This window comes from Mobula birostris, chromosome 2, assembly GCF_030028105.1.
Source record: "Mobula birostris isolate sMobBir1 chromosome 2, sMobBir1.hap1, whole genome shotgun sequence".
In the NCBI taxonomy this organism is placed as follows: domain Eukaryota; kingdom Metazoa; phylum Chordata; class Chondrichthyes; order Myliobatiformes; family Myliobatidae; genus Mobula; species Mobula birostris.
In genome coordinates this window covers 69,185,895-69,203,345 of record NC_092371.1, presented here as the reverse complement: position 1 = coordinate 69,203,345, position 17,451 = coordinate 69,185,895, and the positions used below count along the sequence as shown (strand labels likewise).

General features: G+C 41.8%; 1 protein-coding gene across 3 annotated transcripts in view; it reads left to right on the top strand.

Annotated features, from left to right (window-relative positions):
* Positions 1 to 16,973, top strand: part of mybl2b (v-myb avian myeloblastosis viral oncogene homolog-like 2b) — a 64,901-nt gene extending 47,928 nt beyond the window's left edge. For all 3 annotated transcript variants that reach the window (XM_072242513.1, XM_072242507.1, XM_072242499.1), the window contains 6 exons: positions 3,915 to 4,057; positions 10,168 to 10,270; positions 10,370 to 10,465; positions 11,916 to 12,029; positions 13,150 to 13,290; positions 15,926 to 16,973. In XM_072242513.1, coding sequence (XP_072098614.1) covers positions 3,915 to 4,057; positions 10,168 to 10,270; positions 10,370 to 10,465; positions 11,916 to 12,029; positions 13,150 to 13,290; positions 15,926 to 16,051 — 723 coding nt within the window. In that variant the 3' untranslated portion in view covers positions 16,052 to 16,973. The remainder of the gene's footprint in view (positions 1 to 3,914; positions 4,058 to 10,167; positions 10,271 to 10,369; positions 10,466 to 11,915; positions 12,030 to 13,149; positions 13,291 to 15,925) is intronic.
* The last annotated feature ends 478 nt before the right edge of the window (positions 16,974 to 17,451 follow it).

Below are 17,451 nucleotides of genomic sequence, written 5' to 3'. Positions count from 1 at the left end.
GGGCCCCTATGTTTCATACAACTATATTCATTCCATTTGTTAAAGTTCACAAGGTTATTTCAAACTTTATGTCAGCTAAATAAGGTATTAAATCATTAATATTGCTTATGTGAATTATTAATAGTGGCTATTTGATAGGAGTGAAAAGGGCGTTTGATGCACAGCCTAAGGTCTAGTCACTAGCTATGGTTCTCCTTGCTTTAAAACTATTGGTGGCTTTGCAGGTGCAATAGGTTAGCGCGGCTGCAGGATGAGTAGAGGAGGCAGAGATCACGTCATAGAGAGTCCAGCATACGATAAATCTTTATTACCTTTGAAGGGTTATGGACACAAACTTCCAGCAGGTGTATAAAAAGAATGCAGGTATTGTCAAGGCCCCTTCCTTTGTACTCAATACAGTCTCTGAATAAAGGTAAAATTAACTTGCATTAATCAACAAGTTCGCAAACACGTGGAAATCTGCAGATGCTGGAAATTCAAGCAACACACATCAAAGTTGCTGGTGAACACAGCAGGCCAGGCAGCATCTCTAGGAAGAGGTACAGTCGACGTTTCGGGCCTGACGAAGGGTCTCGGCCTGAAACGTCGACTGTACCTCTTCCTAGAGATGCTGTCTGGCCTGCTGCATTCACCAGCAACTTTGATGTGTGTTGCTTAATCAACAAATTAACAGGTTTTAAATACCCAAAAAATGGTATTAGCTGTTAAGCTACTTCTACTGAAGGTTATTGAAACTTAGAAATAGTGATCATTTTGAAATCACAAGGTGCAGCTGTTTAAACAATGACTGTCCTATTAAACAGTGCACATGCAGAGATTAACACAAATATGTAGTCTGAAAACTTATCATATTTATACTAGCTGTAATTAGTTCCTCAAATGTGTATGCATATTTGTTAGAACAAAATTTGAGATGGAACTATAGCCAATCTCGTGAGTACTCAACTGATAACAAGGATTGAGCATAACTGGGTTTTACTGTGAGTGACCAGAATACTATCCAAGTGGTTAAACCAATTAGTAAATGTAGAACAAGAGAAAATCTGCAGATGCTGGAAATGCAAGCAACACACGCAAAATGCTGAAGGTATTCAGCAGGCTAGGCAGCATCTGTGGAAAAGAGTACAGTTGACGTTTCAGGCTGAGACCCTTCAGCAGGACTGGAGAATAAAAGATGAGTAAATTTAAAAGATGGGGGAGGGGAGAGAGAAACTCAAGGTGATAGGTGAAACTGAGAGGGGGAGGGATGAAGTAAAGAGCTGGGAAGCTGATTGGTGAAAGAGATACAGGGCTGGAGAAGGGGGAGTCTGATAGGAAAAGACAGAGGCCATGGAAGAACCAGAGGGAGGCGATGGGCAGTAAATCTACTACTGCTTTATGTGGCCTATTGTCTTATCCACTAAAAATATGATACAGCCACATTCAGATGATAATTATTTTGATGTTTTTATTTCAGCTTTTTCATACCTTTTTAGCAGAATGGTTATCGGTCGGCAGGAACGCTGCCATTATCCCAGCAGCTTGGAGCCAGTACTTTTTTTATTTCAGGGAAGGCTTTTACCTGTCTCCATTGTTCTGTGGCAGTAAGGTTGAGATCAGAATTTTGATGCTTTCTTCCAGTTTCATTGATATTGCAAACAAGAATGCTCAGGGAGGTTTTAAGGGATTTTACTTAGAATTTCCTTTTGGATTTGTATAATCCAGCCCTAACTCTTGTTACTTACTCTTTTCTGTCCTTTGCTTTCCACAGATATATGGAGAAGATCTAATTCCTTTAAGCACTTGATTCTTAATAGTTGCTGTCATATTTGTTTCTTTGGCATCTTCAGTTTAAATACAAGCAAGGTGAATACTTACAGTCACTGCAGGAAGGTTTTTCGGTTGGGTTTTGGAAAGCAGGTTCAAATTAATTTTGATATTCTCTGTATCTGAAAATGTACCTGTTAGATTTTGTACATACTTCCTGACAAGTAACAATAGGTTCCTTTTGAAGATGGAGCAAGATGAAACCAGCCACTTGCTTCACAATTTACTAGAAAATATTAAAATACCTATCTTTTTTAAAAAAAAAGCAGCTACAAAAATTGTTTTCTCATCTCAGTGTCCAGTTCCCACCTTCTTCCCGAATACCACATGCAATTAGACGTGCTGCATTTAGTTGTGATTTTTTTGTGGTGTTCTGCTTCGGGCAGATGGGGCTCATCAGCCTTGGTTGGCAGCTCATCTAGGAGAAGGAAAACACTGATCTCAAACCTCCACTGCCTTGCGGCTGTACCTACTCATGGGCAAGGCTCCAGGAGTAAACCCCGAGGGAAGAATCTGGAGATGGAGACCCTAAGGCAGTCCTTCATTGAGATCAATGCTGACTGGCAACTCCTGCGACGCTGCTGGTACCAAACTGTATCAGTCTTTGCAGTTCCTTTGGGTTCAACAGATGCACGGAGGGGAGATCTTGCTACATGGATACAGAATTGGTTGGCAGACAGGAAGCAAAGAGTGGGAATAAACGGGACCTTTTCAGAAAGGCAGGCAGTGACTAGTGGGGTACCGCAAGGCTCAGTGCTGGGACCCCAGTTGTTTACAATGTATATTAATGACTTAGATGAAGGAATTAAATGCAGCATCTCCAAGTTTGCAGATGACACGAAGCTGGGCGGTAGTGTTAGCTGTGAGGAGGATGCTAAGAGGATGCAGGGTGACTTGGATAGGTTGGGTGAGTGGGCAAATTCATGGCAGATGCAATTTAATGTGGATAAATGTGAGGTTATCCACTTTGGTGGCAAAAACAGGAAAACAGATTATTATTTGAATGGTGGCCGATTAGGAAAAGGGGAGGTGCAATGAGACCTGGGTGTCATTATACACCAGTCATTGAAAGTGGGCATGCAGGTACAGCAGGTGGTGAAAAAGGCGAATGGTATGCTGGCATTCATAGCAAGAAGATTCGAGTACAGGAGCAGGGAGGTACTACTGCAGTTGTACAAGGCCTTGGTGAGACCACACCTGGAGTATTGTGTGGAGTTTTGGTCCCCTAATCTGAGGAAAGACATCCTTGCCATAGAGGGAGTACAAAGAAGGTTCACCAGATTGATTCCTGGGATGGCAGGACTTTCATATGATGAAAGACTGGATCGACTAGGCTTATACTCATTGGAATTTAGAAGATTGAGGGGGGATCTTATTGAAACATATATAATCCTAAAGGGATTGGACAGGCTAGATGCAGGAAGATTGTTCTCGATGTTGGGGAAGTCCAGAACGAGGGATCACAGTTTGAGGATAAAGGGGAAGCCTTTTAGGACTGAGATTAGGAAAACCTTCTTCACACAGAGAGTGGTGAATCTGTGGAATTCTCTGCCACAGGAAACAGCTGAGGCCAGTTCATTGGCTATATTTAAGAGGGAGTTAGATATGGCCCTTGTGGCTAAAGGGATCAGGGGTATGGAGGGAAGGCTGGTACAGGGTTCTGAGTTGGATGATCAGCCATGATCATACTGAATGGCGGTGCAGGCTCGAAGGGCCAAATGGCCTACTCCTGCACCTATTTTCTGTGTTTTTCTATGTTTTTTTTTCTATTTGCAACAGCTTGCTCTCCATATTGTACTGCCCAGGCTTGCATACTTAGACACTTAGGACGCAATATCCATGGTCAACTCTGACCAACGGAAGCCTCAGACTCAGGCTTCAGTAGAATTTCTTTTTCACTGATGAGCATTTGGAGGTGCTGATCAGTTTGTCCATGATGTTTAGAGGACAATGAAGTTCTAAACTTTTATTTTGCATTCTTAGATCAATTAATCTGAATAAGCATTACTTTGATTAAGTATGCCTTTATTATTATCCGATGTCTTGTGCACATGGTTCAATATTCAGGTATGAGTATAAGGTTGAATAAAACAATATTTATTTTATAGTTTTTGAACTTCTGGACTAAACAAGACAATCTTGATATAGAGAATCCATCTCTTACGTCTACGCCAGTGTGTAGCCAGAAAATAATCGTTACCGCTCCACTTCAACGAGACTACACACCCAAAGTTCAGAAGGAGAACTCTGTGTAAGTAACGGAGCTGGTTGTTAAACTCTTAGTTTATGTTATGATGCAGTAGAATAAGTTAACCAATTCATTATTTATTCTGAAGTATTTAGCACATGTAACATGCAATCCTGTTAATGATCTTATTTCATTTTCTCTTACAAGAAAGACCAACTGTTGCTGAAACTGGAACTGTTCTGCTTATTCTGTCAGCCTTTGAGCAAAGCCCTTCTGGAACTGCTAAAAGTTCCTTCTTTTTGTGAAAAAAATGTTTGTATGCAATTAGTGTTCTTCTGCAGGCAACTAATGGTATATCACAAGACTTTCCTGAATTGTGCTAAAAGCATTATTTAATTTTCTTATGATCCTGAAAACCTAAGACTTTTTATTTTAAGACTATTTGATTTCTATTCTTGTCTGCACAAGAAGATTTCAGCTTTTCTTTCTTTTTCCTGTCTTCTACCTTTTAGCTTCTGAACTTCCAAACCAAACCTATTTTTAAGTAAATTGATATCACATCCTCCTCTTGACCAGATGGCATTCTGTTTGTTGTTAATTTCTATCCTGATCTTGGTATTACATGGTCCTTAACTTTTCCATTTTTGCTGTTGGACTTAAAAACTATTTATTAAAAGGATCAATCGCCGTTTTTTTGACTTTGTCATGTTAGGCAAAGATCGCAAGATCCTACATCTACGGACTCCAGAGCCTGCCGGCCCCGACGCTAGCAGGCATGAACTTCAGATTGCGGCCCCTGCCATTGATCTCGGCGGCTCCAGCACCTCAGGGCATATTCAAAACCCGGACTCCAGCAACGACCATGGACACCTTCACAGCGATTGCGCAACCACCAACTGCGACGCCAGCCTTGAACTCCAGGCCGGGTCTTTATGTGCTGCTGTTGTGACTCCCGTCTCCCCTTCCCCCACCACCACTCCGCAGCCCCATCTTCCTCAGATCCCGCCGTCAACTCCTGGGCTCTCAGAGGCTCTATCTTCCTCTCACCCCAACCCTCCCCTCTCCACTGACACCCCCAGCCTCCCCCCTCCCCCCTCTGATCCCAGCTCTCATCCGTGCCGGGTCTTTACCATCCCCTCCGACCTTCAACTGTCGGAGGCAGAACGCTCTGTTCTCAGTAAGGGCCTCACCTTTGTCCCCCTTCGCCCACACCTCAGCGAGTTCTGTATTCGCCACGATGCGGAACTTTTCTTTCTCCGTCTCCGAGCCTACTTCTTCGGCAAGGACTCTTCCACCCCTACCAATGACCCCTTCTCCCGTCTTCAACCCTCCTCTTCTTCATGGACACCTCGCTCTGGTCTTCTGCCTGCTCTGGATCTCTTTATTGCTAACTGCCGACGGGACATCAACCGTCTCGACTTTACCGCACCTTGTCCCCATTCCAACCTCACTCCTTTGGAACGCTCTGCTCTCCACTCCCTCCGCACTAATCCTAACTTTATTATTAAACCCGCCGATAAGGGGGGTGCTGTTGTAGTCTGGCGTACTGACCTCTACCTTGCCGAGGCACAGCGACAACTCGCGGATACCTCCTCTTATTTACCCCTCGATCATGACCCCACTAAGGAGCACCAGGCCATTGTCTCCCACACCATCACCAACTTTATCCGCTCAGGGGATCTCCCATCCACTGCTACCAACCTTATAGTTCCCACACCCCGCACTTCCCGTTTCTACCTCCTACCCAAGATCCACAAACCTGCCTGTCCTGGCCGACCTATTGTCTCAGCTTGCTCCTGCCCCACCGAACTCATTTCTGCATACCTCGAAACTGTTTTATCACCCCTTGTTCAATCCCTTCCGACCTATATTCGTGACACTTCTCACGCTCTTAAACTTTTCGATGATTTTAAGTTCCCTGGCCCCCACCGCTTTATTTTCACCATGGATGTCCAGTCCTTATATACTTCCATCCCCCATCAGGAAGGTCTCAAAGCTCTACGCTTCTTTTTGGATTCCAGACCTAATTAGTTCCCCTCTACCACCACTCTGCTCCGTCTAGCGGAATTAGTCCTTACTCTTAATAATTTCTCCTTTGGCTCCTCCCACTTCCTCCAAACTAAAGGTGTAGCTATGGGCACCCGTATGGGTCCTAGCTATGCCAGCCTTTTTGTTGGGTTTGTGGAACAATCTATGTTCCGTGCCTATTCTGGTATCTGTCCCCCACTTTTCCTTCGCTACATCGACGACTGCATTGGCGCTGCTTCCTGCACGCATGCAGAACTCGTTGACTTTATTAACTTTGCCTCCAACTTTCACCCTGCCCTCAAGTTTACCTGGTCCATTTCCGACACCTCCCTCCCCTTTCTAGATTTTTCTGTCTCTGTCTCTGGAGACAGCTTATCCACTGATGTCTACTATAAGCCTACTGACTCTCACAGCTATCTGGACTATTCCTCTTCTCACCCTGTCTCTTGCAAAAACGCCATCCCCTTCTCGCAATTCCTCCGTCTCCGCCGCATCTGCTCTCAGGATGAGGCTTTCCATTCTAGGACAAGGGAGATGTCTTCCTTTTTTAAAGAAAGGGGCTTCCCTTCCTCCATTATCAACTCTGCTCTTAAACGCATCTCCCCCATTTCACGTACATCTGCTCTCACTCCATCCTCCCGCCACCCCACTAGGAATAGGGTTCCCCTGGTCCTCACCTACCACCCCACCAGCCTCTGGGTCCAACATATTATTCTCCGTAACTTCCGCCACCTCCAACGGGATCCCACCACTAAGCACATCTTTCCCTCCCCCCCCCCTCTGCATTCCGCAGGGATCGCTCCCTACACAACTCCCTTGTCCATTCGTCACCCCCATCCCTCCCCACTGATCTCCCTCCTGGCACTTATCCATGTAAGCGGAACAAGTGCTACACATGCCCTTACACTTCCTCCCTTACCACCATTCAGGGCCCCAAACAGTCCTTCCAGGTGAGGCAACACTTCACCTGTGAGTCGACTGGGGTGATATACTGCGTCCGGTGCTCCCGATGTGGCCTCTTATATATTGGCGAGACCCGACGCAGACTGGGAGACCGCTTTGCTGAACACCTACGCTCTGTCCGCCAGAGAAAGCAGGATCTCCCAGTGGCCACACGTTTTAATTCCATATCCCATTCCCATTCTGACATGTCTATCCACGGCCTCCTCTACTATAAAGATGAAGCCACACTCAGCTTGGAGGAACAACACCTTATATTCCGTCTGGGTAGCCTCCAACCTGATGGCATGAACATCGACTTCTCTAACTTCCGCTAGGCCCCACCTCCCCCTCGTACACCATCTGTTACTTATTTTTATGCACACATTCTTTCTCACTCTCCTTTTTCTCCCTCTGTCCCTCTGAATATACCCCTTGCCCATCCTCTGGGTCCCCCCCCCTTGTCTTTCTTCCCGGACCACCTGTCCCATGATCCTCTCGTATCCCCTTTTGCCTATCACCTGTCTAGCTCTTGGTTCTTCCCTCGCCCTCCTGTCTTCTCCTATCATTTTGGATCTCCCCCTCCCCCTCCAACTTTCAAATCCCTTACTCACTCTTCCTTCAGTTAGTCCTGACGAAGGGTCTCAGCCTGAAACATCGACTGCACCTCTTCCTACAGATGCTGCCTGGCCTGCTGCGTTCACCAGCAACTTTGATGTGTGTTGCTTGATGTTTATTTGAATGTACTTCCTCTCTTATTCTGTATAAGGAAAATTTCATGGTCATGATTGCTCTATCTTATTTTCATCTGTTCTGACCACCTCAGAATTTATTTTTCTTCTGCCTTGGTTTCCCTCACCATAAGTGACAGGATGAATTGAATTGACTTTATCTCTTACATCCTTCACATACATGAGAAGTAAAAGTCTTTACATTACATCTCCATCTAAATGTGCAATGTGCAATCATAGTAATTTATAATAAATAGAACAGTCAAAGTAACATAGAAATACACTCAAATCAGCATGAGTTAATCAGTTTGATGGCCTGGTGGAAAAAGCTATCCTGGAGCCTGTTGGTCCTGGCTTTTATGCTGCAGTACCGTTTCCCGGATGGTAGCAGCTGGAATAGATTGTAGCTGATGTGACTTGGGTCCCCAATGATCCTGTGGGCCCATTTTACACACCTGTCTTTGTAAATGTCCTGAATCATGGGAAGTTCACAACTACAGATGCACTGGGCTGTCCGCACCACTCTCTGCAGAATCCTGTGTTTAAGGGAAGTACAGTTCCTATACCAGGCAGTGATGCAGCCAGTCAGGATGCTCTCAATTGTGCCCTGTAGAAAGTTCTTAGGGTTTAGGGGCCCATATCAAATTTGCTCAGCCGCCTGAGGTGAAAGAGTCGCTGTTATGCCTTTTCTGCCACACAGCTGGTGTGTACAGACCATGTGAGGTCCTTAGTGATGTCGATGCCTAGGAACTTGAAGCTGTTTACCCTCTCAACCCCAGATACATTGATGTCAATAGGGGTTAGCCCGACTCCATTCCTCCTGTAATCCACAATCAGCTCTTTTGTTTTTGTGACACTGAGAGAGAGGTTGTTTTCTTGACACCACTGTGTCAGAGAGATGACTTCTTCCCTGTAGGCTACCTCGTTATTGTTTGAGATAAAGCCAGTCAGTGTAGTGTCATTAGCAAATTTAATTAGCAGATTAGAGCTGTGGGTATACAGTTATGGGTATACAGGGAGTAAAGGAGGGGACTTGGTACAAAGCCCTGAGGGACTCCTGTGTTGAGACTCAGAGGGGTGGAGGTGAGGGAACCCACTCTTACCACCTGCTGGTGATCTGACAGGAAGTCCAGGATCCAGCTGCACAAGGCAGGGTCAAGGCCGAGGTCTCTGAGTTTCTTGTCGAGCCTGAATGGAATTATGGTGTTGAATGCTGAACTGTAATCCAAGAACAGCATCCTTACATAAGCATCCTTCTTCTGTTTACCATGACCATTCCTTTTCCTGCACTTCTGCTCTCACTCCTCTAAGATACTGTTTCCCTTTTCTTCAATTCCACCTTGACAGCAATTTCCAAAACCTTTAACATGATGATACGCGCAGATTTCAGCAGTGGTTTATGGTTTTCCAAGTGGTCAATCCAGGTAATGATCGTGATAAAACTAAATAAACCAAGTCATAATCTTTGGCATTGTATCCCCCTACTCCCCAAACAAAATATCACTGCAGATTTATTCATGACGGCTCATCTCTGTGTTCACACTTTGGTTACCCTATGTCAGAAGTAAACCATTTCAGTTTGTTGGTTTTTATGATGATGATGGCTGGTACTTGTGAAAATCAGGATGGAGGAAGAGTCCACAGGAGTGACAACACGATCGTTGGTGACAGTAGGGGTCAATTCTGGATCTGTAGACTCTGGAGCAGTAAGGACATGGGAACAGCTGGGATGCGGGCACTTGGGTAGTAGAATCCTCTTCAGCAGTCGCTCTTCTGGGTTTCTCAAAATTCTTGGCTGCTGCATGGATCAGCATTCTCTAGTGGTCTCTTTCACAATTATACCATATAACAAAAAGCATAATCTTAAAAGGTTCCAATAAAAAGTTTGTTTGCATTTAGTATTTTTTTAAAAATCTGCTTCAGAAATCACATGATCTGTAAGCAAGGTGTTGACTGGTGTTTAGTTCACAAGTTGAATGGTTTTCAAAAATTTCTTTGAATGTTAAAAGTTTGTATAACCTACTTGTGCAGATCCCCTGGAAGTAAAAAATTGATATTTGGTTCTTTGACCCCATTCCTAAATTTTAGAAAATAGAAAATCTGCAACACATTACAGGCCCTTCGGCCCGTAATGTTGTGCCAACCATGTAACCTACTCTAGAAGCTGCCTAGAATTTCCATACCACATAGCTCTCTATTTTTCTAAGAAAAACTTTGGTGTACTTTGTTGGAAATGCCATATTTCTCATATGAAATATTAAATTTTGAAGAGCAACATGGTCAATTTTAAGGCTATGTTTATAGGTTTATATCCAGCTTCTCTTAAAACCAGTGCTTTACCTGTTTAGTTTTGATAACTTCAATAGGAAGAAATACTGGTTATTAAACATTTCCAAAGTGCTCCAACCATGTGATTCCAGTTCTAGTAGATGAGGGAATATGAAAAATGCTATGTATTACTTCTCAATTTTATAGATTTCGAACACCCAGAAGTCACAGATCTCTTTTGGACAGCACACCAAGAACACCCACACCATTCAAAAATGGACTGGACAAATGTGGAGTTGCAAAGCCTCAAGTATGTATTCTTTTAGGCAAAATTATGCCTCTCCTTGTCTATGTATTTATGACATGTGTTTTAATTGTTTATCCATCTCTTTTCCTGATTTCAATTTAGCATCCAGTGCCTCAGTTTGAAGAAGATCTAAAAGAGAGTTTGAAGAGCATTTTGCAGGAAGATGAAACCCATTTAGTAAAAAGAAAGGAGCATGGGGTTAGTACTTGCATTTAGTCATTGAGTATTGCTTGCACCATTTTGTTTTTGATTATGTTCATCAATCCACATTTTAATTTAAATCTTGAATATATGTTAACATCTAGTTGTTATACATCTGTTTTGTATTGTCCGTTACATCTAGATTAGCTTGTATCAAGAGCTTAAATTATTCAATATAACAGTAGCTCCCTGTTGATAAATTACATTAATATCAGAAGATCATCCTGTCTGCTTTATGATGAAGAATGACTTGTTAAGAAAGTTCCTTTATTCTGCTACAAAGCTGTCAAATGGGTAAATAAATTGAATGAACAGAATGCTCTATTTTGTAAGCTTTATGGCTTATGCAATGCACACCTGTCATGAGACATCAACATTTATTTATTTTAAACTTAACCAATCTTCTGAAAGTTACTATGATCAACAAAGTTATAAAGCATTGAAGCAGGTCCTTCTGTCCAATTTATGTTTCTAATTTATTGATGCTGACCAAGGTGTCTACCTGAGCTTGTCCCATTTGACCCATATACCTCAAAACTTTCCTGTACAAGAACTTGTCCTTGATCTAATTTTTCCTGATTTATCAGTAGAAAGAACAATCAATGGAATTGAAGAATCGTCCTGCAGGACGTATGAAGCCAATCTGTGGGTTTTCTCTGAAAATCTCACCAAAGGGTTGGCTCAGTGGGTTAACCTTCAAATAGAACATGAAATATCCAGCAGGTCAGGCAGCATCTGTGGAAAGAGAAACAAAGTTAATGTTTAAGGTTACAGGGTTTTATCTTGTAACACAATATATAATTTATTGTGTGCAGTTCTGGTCACCTAACTATAGGAAAGATATCCATAAGATTGAAAGAGTGCAGAGAAGATTTACTAGTATGTTGCCGGGTCTTCGGGAGTTGAGTTACAGGGAAAGATTGAACTTTATTCCTTGGAGCGTAGAAGAATGAGGAGGGTTTGATAGAGGTTTACAAAATTATGAGGGGTATAGACAGAGTAAATGCGAGTAGGCTCTTTCCACTTAGATTAGGAGAGATAAGTTTGAGAGGACATGGCTTTAGGGTGAAAGGGGAAAGGTTTTGGGGAACTTCTTCACTCAGAGAGTGGTGGGAGTGTGGAAGAAGCTGCCGTCTGACGTCGTAAATGTGGGCTCACTCTTAAGTTTTAAGAATAAATTGGATAGATACATGGATGGGACTGCAGGGTTATGGACTGGGAGCAGATCAATGGGACTAGCAGAATAAAGTTTTGGCACAGACTAAAAGGGCTGAATGGCCTGTTTTCTGTGCTGTAGTGTTTTATGGTTCTATAAATAGGTTATTAAGTAGACCATTTTAGGTAACAGATCCTCAATTTAATATGTATAATATTGTGTAATTGGTTTAAAGTTCTGCAATTAAACCTGTTTGTGAAACCTCACTGAAGCTCACTATTCATTGTATAGCTACATAGGCCGCTTATGAAGAAAGTACGAAAGTCACTTGCTTTGGACATTTTGGAAAAGGATGGGTGCAATGCAAGTCAGGCTACATCAAATACCATCAACATGCACACACAGGTAAATTACGCTTGTAAGATGTAAAAGATGTGAGTTCAGCAGTAACTATGAACTTAAACTTGTGACATTTTGACTGCTAGAGTTATCTGTTTGAAGCAATCATACAGAATGTGTTCTTTCTCCAGTAACTGAGATGGCACAGCATTGTAGTGGTTAGTGCAATGCTTTACAGTGCTAGCTGTAAGAACAGGGTTCAATTCCCACAACTGTCTGTAGGGAGTATATTCTCTCTTCACCACCTGGCTTTCCCCTGGTTGCTCCAGTTTCCTCCCACATTCTAAAAAGTTATGGTTGGGTTAGTGTTTTGTGTACGTTAGAAGAGTGGCAACACTTGAGGGATGTCCAACACAATCCTCACTGATTTGATTTGACACAACAAAAAGCAGTGCTGTATGTTTTGATGCACATGAGGCAAATAAATAAATAAAGCTGAAGTAATTTTGTTTTGCTTGCTGTTTCGCCCTTTTCTAAACAGTTACATAGAAGTTTGCTGTTGAGATTTGATATTTGGCCAGTTGCCAATCAACAGATTAATCAGATCACTAATCTGTGACTTAATACTTTGTTGGAAAAATGGATGGATAGTTATTCCTTTCTTAGGTAGGTTGGAGAAACAGTGAAATTAAAATCTTCAACTAAGTGCCTGTATTCATCATGGAACTTCTTGCATGCTTTTCTCTACATATCATTCTTGGCCCAGTCAGCAGTTTTAAGCAAGTCCTGATTTAGTTTTTCCCCAGTGATAATACTGGAAGCTTAGGTTTCACCTTTATGCAGCAAGTACCAGGAATAAGAGAGAACTTTTCTGAAAGTACTGGGTGGGACCAGTCTCTTGAAAGACCAAGTAATCAGGGTTGTGGATAATCCTTGCATCTCTCGACCTCAATAATTTGCGAAGATGGATTTGGGACAAAGTTGGTCATGATTTTATTGAATGGTGGAGTAGGCTTGAAAGTTCAAATTGTGCCATCCTTTTATCTACGATCTTCGTATGCTTGCTGCTTAATTATTTGTGTTAGAGTAATTTCTGGGGCTGGGTTGAATTTCGGTAGCTAAATTGAAGTTCTCAAATTGAAGACATTTTCCAGCACCAGGTTTATGATGCACTTGTCTCTCATAGAAGCAAACAGAAGACTCCTTGTCAAGATCTTTAAACAACTCTTCAAGTAAAAAGGATGATACTCTGGACAGAGGTTTTATTATACCCAATAAGGAGGCTAGTTTTTCTTTGAAACAATACAACCTAGAAACTCCAAAATGGGTAAGTAATTTTATTAATTGGAAGTCTCCTTTTAGCTGCATTATTTTGAAGTATGATGTGTGTAATTTAACATGGTCCTTTTCACTTGCTGTTAATTTTTCTCCATGGGTTTTAATCCCCATAAGCACTTCTAGTTTTTCTTTAACCTGAGATACTGCAGATGCTGGAAATCCAAGATAATACACATAAAATTTGGAAGAACTCAGCAGATCAGGCAACATCTATGAAAATTAGTAAACAGTTGACATTTCAGTCCAAGACCTTCATCACTGGGTCCAATCCCTGATAACTACATGTGCAGGAAGTGTGCTGAACTTCAGCTCCTGACTGACAGGGTCAAGGAACTGGTGCTGGAGTTGGATGCGCTCCCAAAGACTTCATAGATGAGACTTTTACGGAGGTGGTCACACCCAGAATGCAGGCTTTAGATAATAATGGATGACCAGGAGAAGTAGGGGGAGTAAGCAGGCATTGTGGTTATTCCCCACAGCAACAAATATACCCCTTTGGATACTGGTTGGGGGGGGGGGGGTGTTGACGTATCAGGATATAGCAGCAGCAACCAGGCCAGTGGCATTGTGGGCAGTTCTGAGGCTTAGCAGGAAAAGGTAACGTTAGTCAGAGCAATAGTGTTAGGAGACTCGATAGTTAGGGGGACAGACTGCAGATTCTGTGGCCACAAAAGAGAAGCTAGGATGGTGTGTTGCCTTCAGATGTTAGGTTCCAGGATGTCTCAGAGCAGCTGCAGAAGATTCTCAAGAGGGAGGGTGAGCAGCCAGATGTTGTGGTGCATGTTGGCACCAATGACATAGGTAGAAAGGGAGAAGTCCTGTGCAGTGGGTACAGGGGGTCAGGGAGGAGGCTGAGGAGCATGACCTCCAAGATAGTAATCACTTGATTATTCTGCTTATGCTGGTTTACTCTGGAATTCTTTGAAGAAATAGCAGGCAGAATAGACAAAGGAGAATCCGTGGATGTTGTTTACTTGGATTTTCGAAAGGCCTTTTACAAGTTGCTGCACATGAGGCTACTTAACAAGATAAGAACCCATTGTATTGCTGGAAAGATACTAACATGGATAAAAGATTGGCTAACTGGCAGGTGGCAAAGAGTTGGAATAAATAGGGCCTGTTGCGGTTGGTTGCTGGTGACCAGTGGTTTTTACAGGGGTAATTATTGAGACTGCTTCTTTTCACATTATATTTCAACAATTTGGATGACGGAATTGATGGCTTTGTGGCCAAGTTCGCAAACAATACAAAGATAGGTGGAGGGGCAGATAGTGTTGACGAAGCAGGGAGTCCTCTTGCAGGATTCCCTAAAGGCTAACCTGCAGGTTGAGTCAATGGTAAGGAAGGCAGGTACAGTGTTGGTATTCATTGCGAGAGGACCATAATATAAAAGCAAAGCATTGGAAAGACCATATTTGGAAAATGATTATGAGAATGAAAAAGTTAATGTATGAGGAGTGTTTGATGGCTCTGGGCCTGTACTTGCTGGAGTTTAGACAAATGGGGGGGGGGGGGCAGTGTTTCATTGAAGCCTATCAAACATTGAAAGGCCTAGATAGAGTGAATGTGGGAGGTTGTTTCCTGTAGTGTGAGAGTCCAGGACCAGAGGGCCTAGAATAGAGGTATGTCCATTTAGAACAGAGGAGGAGTTTTTTTTTATCCAGAGGGAGGTGAACCTGTGGAATTCATTGCCATGTGCGGCTATGTAGGTCAAGTCACTGGGTATATTTAAAGCATAGTTTGATAGCTTCTTGATCAGTCGGGGTGTCAAAGGTTACAGTGAGAAGTCTGGCAAATGTGGTTGAGAGGGATAATAAGTCAGCCATGATGAAATGGTGAAGCAGGCTCAATGGGCAGAGTGGCCTAACTTTACTTCTATATCTTATGGTCTGAATTTGGTGTTTAGTCAGTGAACGAAGATATTCTCTTTCAAATGGATTCATGATATTAGGAGCATTATTAAAAATACTTTCTTTTTTCTCTTAACTAGCTCCAACTCCTGGACCAATATTGCTGTTTCTTCACAAACAAGGAAATCTGTAGATGCTGTTTCTTCTGAATTTTTCTTTCTGTCACAAGCAATTCTGTCCTGAGATTATAGCAATCAAGATTAAGCAGATTTGCAATTTTGTGCTTGTACCCGAAATGTAAATTATTGACCAGTTCCAAATATTGTAGTCAACCTATTCACCAGAATTAGAACATAGAACATTGTAGCACAGAACAGGCCCTTTACCCCATGATGTAATACTGGGCTTTAAACTCAATCTTAACCCTTCCCTCCTACATAGCCTTCATTTTTCTAATAGCCATGAGCCTATCTAAGAATTTCTTAAATGCCTCTAAGTATCTGCCTCCATCACCAGCCCTTGCAGGGTGTTCCACACCCTCACCACTCTGTGTAAAGAACTTAACTCTGACAACCCCTCTGTAGGTTCCTCCATTCATCTTAAAATTATGTCCCCTTGTATTAGCAATTTCTGCCCTGAGAAAAATGTCTGGTTAATAGACCATAGACCACAATTCATTGTTTAACATTGGCTAATTTTTAGTAAGAGGTCATTGGATCTTTAACAAAAAGTTATTTGCGATCTCTAATCTGTTTGCCCTATTAATGTTTGCAGATGAGTAGTACTTGGGAAGCAGTAGTCTGTGGAAGAACAAAGGATCAGCTAATAATGACTGAGAAAGCCAGGAAGTATTTAAATGCCTTCAAATCTACACACACCTCCAGGACTTTGATTTTATAATGCTATACGGGATACTCTAATGGGCTATCTATTCTAGTCAAAAGGATTATCTGGTGGAATGCTTGCAAACAAAATGTTTTAAGTACGTCCATAAAACGTGAGGTTCCAGCATTGGTTTATGTCATTACTGTAAAGGAAGAGATTATTCCATTGACTGATTTTGTAAAACAACTATTTCATATTAGTATTTCATAACTTCCAGAGTTTAAGAGTATTATTTGTGATTGTACTGTATTGTGTTTCCAACAGAAGAATCTTGCATTAACACATTAACTTCAAACTCTCCTCTTCACCAGAAAATATCAATACTGAACAATCGCTGGGCAGGATAATTTGTACATTGTGTTATGACTGTGATGTGTTCTTTAATGATGATTTCATGCACCTGTGTTTCCAAGGTGTATTGTCTTGACTGCTCAGACGGTTTTATCATCTAAACAGAGACCTAAAAATGCTGAACATCTCTCCAATAGTAATGTGAATTGAGAAATTACCCCTTAGTAAAATCTCTCATTTTAGAACTCTTTGCCAGGAGATGTGCATTTCTTTTCAATAGCTAATTTTTTTCCCAGTACACATGTTAAAGCATAGTAGTTTTTTGCTCATTAGCTGGCAGCTGAGTTCTAAATATTTTCCAAAATTAATTGACAATTTGCAAAGTATAGCTGTTTTTCTGTCCCTGACATACCCTTCCAGGTTTGTTAAAAGTAACGAATTTTCAAATTACAAGGTGTAGATATTTGTGAACTTAAATTTGTTGTTTTTTAAATGTTAATAAAACAGTTGTTCTGTAAAAAAAAAAATTTCTGAAAGATACTGTTCCAGGAACCATTCCAGAATTAACTTTGTGTTATAGTGTATGATTTTATAAATAAGAAATTAATACAGAGCAGTGGCCATTAAAATCTGTTCAGTATCCATGCAGACTTTTCCCCACATTAAATGACGTCATGAATATACCAACATCCAAATAGAAGTTAAGAGTCCACTTGTTTTAATTTTCTTTTTTTTTGTAGTAGCCATGCAGCGCCTTTTGTTGTATATAAAAAAAATCTTGCGCTGTGCTCTCCAGCTCATCTGTGATGGTGTTTGTGTTACATTTGATGAAGGTGGAGGGGAACTATATTCCATTCTGCTTCTTGAGTTTTTTAGCCACTTGGAACATGGCTATTTTTTTTACTTGATTGACATCATAACTTTGAAATAATTGCCCTAATTGTTTAGATTTGAATAGTTGAAGATAAAACATAGAAAACCTAAATCACAATACAGGCCTTTCGGCCTACAATACTGTGCCGAACATGTACTTACTTTAGAAATTACCTAGGGTTACCCATAGCCCTCTATTTTTCTAAGCTCCATGTACCTATCCAAGAGTCTCTTAAAAGACCCTATCGTAT